Source organism: Hipposideros armiger, unplaced genomic scaffold (genome assembly GCF_001890085.2).
Source record: "Hipposideros armiger isolate ML-2016 unplaced genomic scaffold, ASM189008v1 scaffold_903, whole genome shotgun sequence".
NCBI classification, from domain to species: domain Eukaryota; kingdom Metazoa; phylum Chordata; class Mammalia; order Chiroptera; family Hipposideridae; genus Hipposideros; species Hipposideros armiger.
This window is the reverse complement of record NW_017732253.1, coordinates 74,399-78,036: the sequence shown is the minus strand read 5'-3', so window position 1 is coordinate 78,036 and position 3,638 is coordinate 74,399. Positions and strand designations below refer to the sequence as shown.

At 41.9% G+C, this 3,638-nt stretch overlaps 1 protein-coding gene and 1 pseudogene across 1 annotated transcript in view; both read left to right on the top strand.

Moving 5' to 3' along the window:
• The window catches only part of PCSK5 (proprotein convertase subtilisin/kexin type 5), a 451,676-nt gene that overhangs the window by 439,420 nt on the left and 8,618 nt on the right, over nucleotides 1-3,638 (top strand). The window contains exons 33-34 of the mRNA XM_019630362.1: nucleotides 288-298; nucleotides 883-1,069. Of these exons, the coding sequence (XP_019485907.1) occupies nucleotides 288-298; nucleotides 883-1,069 (198 nt within the window). The remainder of the gene's footprint in view (nucleotides 1-287; nucleotides 299-882; nucleotides 1,070-3,638) is intronic.
• On the top strand, nucleotides 2,475-3,233 carry LOC109375140 (peptidyl-prolyl cis-trans isomerase A-like; annotated as a pseudogene).

Genomic DNA, 3,638 nt, shown 5'->3' with positions numbered 1-3,638 from the left:
CAGGATTTGATGAGATAATAACAACTGAGAAAACACTTTATTGGCACCTAAAACATGCAAATGTGCAACAAAGATGATGTCTATTCCTTCTTTTTCTATTATACTATCCTTACACAGCACAGAAGTGAGATAGGAAGCTATCTTCTCTCATCTATATTTCCAGCACCAGTGAAGGAGCAACATATCAGGAGGGAAGCCATTTTCTCCTTATCTCTCACTCAATTCCCTCCCCACTGAGATTTTACTGCTTTAGTTAAACAATCACAATTTATATAATTCTGGGGCAGAGTCCAAGCAGGTAATGTAAATCAGTGAAGAGTGCTCTGTGAAAGAAAATCCCAGTTCAAGCTTGATGAAAAGTGGAATTTGATGTTTCACCTGTGTATTGGTGACAGAGCAAGCACTGAGGATTAGATCAAACAGGAGAGTATCAAATAGGAGAGTCACATTGCCACATGGGAATGATAAATTTACATGTGGAATATCCCAACTTTGAAATGTGGGCAATGAATTGAAATTTTTTTAAACTGTGAAGGTCAGTGTATTATGGGCGACACAAAACTTATCCTTGACAACCTGCTCAAGGTGGTCAGTACATAAGCTGTCACTTTGTAACCTGAGCTATTCTAGAAGCCTGTTCTCCCACTATTGTTACCAGCAGATCTCAGAAGGAAAAGTCCCAGCAATGGTTCCATCCAAGTGCAGACATTTGGTTGTCTTTTACCCTGAATAGTTAAAAAAGGACCTAGACCAAACCACCTTTCTGCTGTCCCCCATCTGCCTCTGTCTTTTATGGAGACAAGATGGAACTCCCATCTGGGAATGCCAGTGCTTTGTTAATCCTTCCCCACTTAAAAGGGATGTCCTGATTGTTCTTAACAGGGGGAGAAATTTAACTGTGAAAAATGCCACGAGAGCTGTGTAGAATGCAAAGGCCCTGGCACCAAGAACTGTACTGCGTGCCCTGCCAACCTGCTGCTGCACATGGATGACAGCCGCTGCCTGAGCTGTTGCAACACCTCAGATCCCACCGATGCCCAGGAGTGCTGTGACTGCCAGGACATCACAGGTGAGGAGAGAAGAGCAGTCTGCCGAGGAAGGGCGTGTCCTCAAGAAGCTGGAGGGAGCAAACAGGAGAGGAGGATAGAAAGTTCGGAGAATCAATATGGCTACCTTTTCATTGAGTGCCTGCTATGTGCCTTACTGTACTTGAAACTTTCTGTCCATTATCTCATATAAGTAGATATTATTAATCCCATTTCACAGATGAGGAGATTGAGGTTCAAAGAGTTTATTTACCTGGCCTAAGTCCACACCAATGTTAAGAGGCTCATTTAGAATTAGAATGTGGGTCCTTTGGACTGCAAAGCCCACAGTCTTTCCATTATCCTGCTGTCTCCAATATTAGAGNCTTTAGGGATGGCCCAGCATCTAGGCTTCAGCCAAATTGCTGCTGGTCTGAAAAATGTAACGAACCTTAAGGCACGCATTTTGTAGCATAACCTTTTTACTGCCTTTCCCCCCCTCTTTTAATTTTTCCTAACCTTAATTTCTCTTTATACAAAAAAACAAACCCTAAAACAAACCCCACACTTTTGTATTTTAAAATTGGAGTAAGACATCTAAGCTATATTTTAGAAAAATGTAGGGCAGGGAGGAAGGAAGTAGGGGAAGATTGATTCTTTCATCAGAGACCACAATTATGTTCCAGACATGTGGGAGATTCTGTATAAAGCCAGAGGTAAAATAAAAATAGAATGGCTTTGAATTTATATCACTACAGACAGCCCCCAATCTAAGAAGTAGTTGAGTAATAAAAGTTTATTCTCTAAGATGTTGTTCATAGCTCAGAATTCATTTTTCCATAGAAACATTATAAATGATTGAGCTCACAGATCAGACATGAAAAGGGGATTTAACTCCATACTGAACATGAAGGACAGGACTCACAGTTCTAGTTCAAGTTCATCTAACCACTCTTTAGTTTACAATATTCTTCTGATGGGAAGACCTATACATGTTCCAACTCATAATACCAAGCACATTCCATGTCCTTTCTGTCTCCCTGCTTCTGCTTTGAAATCCTCAGCATAAATACCAGGGTCTTCCTAAGGGAAGGAACTATGGCTCAGGTCCCCTGTCTCCAAACTCTCTCCCAAAGTTATTGCTTGATGTCTGCATAGAAGGAAATGCTTGGGTCAGTCGTTCCTGGGGTCTGTGAATTAGGAGAGAAAGGGATTACCTCCACAGGATACAGAGTCTGTAGATTCTGACCTCCTCTTCCTGGGGGTTCATGTGTTAAAGGCAGATAGTATGATAGAAAGAGCACTGGACTGTGAGTCCAAATGCCTGAATTTGAATCATGACTCAACCATTACCTATGTAAACTTGAATGCGTGACTTCACATGTCTGGGCCTTAGTTTTCATTTATTAAAAAAATAAATAAACAGGCCTTCCACCCAACGCCACCCCGGAGCCTTCTGTGCCCAGCTGTGGTTCAACCCCACTGTGTTCTTCCACATTGCTGTCCACGGTGAGACCTTGGGCCGTGTCTCTTTTGAGTTGTTTGCAGATCAAGTTCCAAAGACAGAAAACTTTCGGGCTCTGAGCACTGGGGAGAAAGGATTTGGTTATAAAGTTTCCTGCTTTCACAGAATTATTCCGGGATTTATGTGCCAGGGTGGTGGCTTCACATGCCATAATGGCATAGGCTGCATGTCCATCTATGGGCAGAGGTTTGATAGTGAGGACTTCATCCTGAAGCACAAGGGTCCTGGCATCTTGTCCATGGCAAATGCTGGACCCAACACAGATGGTTCCGTTTTTCACCTGCACGGCCAAGGCTGAGGGGATGGGTGGCAAGCACATGGTCCTCAGCAAGGTGAAAGACAGCATGAATATTGTGGAGGCCATGGAGCACTGTGGGTCCAGGAATGACAAGACGAGCAAGTAGATCACCATTGATGACTGTGGACAACTCTAACGAATTAGAATTGTTTTATCTTAACCAGCAGACCATTCCTTTTGTACCTCAGGAGAACACTCCTCATCTGCTCAGAACACCCCATAATCTTTGTGCTCTCACTGCAGTTCATTGGGTTCCATATTTTCCTTGCCCCTCCAAATCTAGCTGGGTTGCAGAGTTAAGTTTATGATTATGAAATAAAAGCTAAACAATTGTCTGTCCTTGTTTGGGTTAGGGTGTTGGAATAGGTTTCATTTTAAGCAGCAACAGGTGGCTTCTAAGACAACACTTGCTATGTGTACTTAATTCCAGAGTACTTTGTTTTTTGCTTCCCTGACCTAAGAATTTAATGTCACTGAGTATCATAAATAAATAAATAATAAATAAGATGTCAAATTTCTGAGAAGAGAGTTTATAATTTTCAAAAGAATCTTAAAGAAAATTATCACTACCATCCCCCAAATTAAGAACCCCTGGACACAATGATCTGTTAAATCCTTTCAGCCGTAGCATTTTAAGTTCCAAGCCTGGGGTTGTTTCTCAGTTACAAACTACCTAATCATAATTTACTCATCAAGTTTTGGGACCCCCTCCTCCCCAACCAAATCCGTTGGTATCATCCTTGTCCTCTATACTAGTTAAACATTAAGCAGAATGACAAATGAAGGTTTC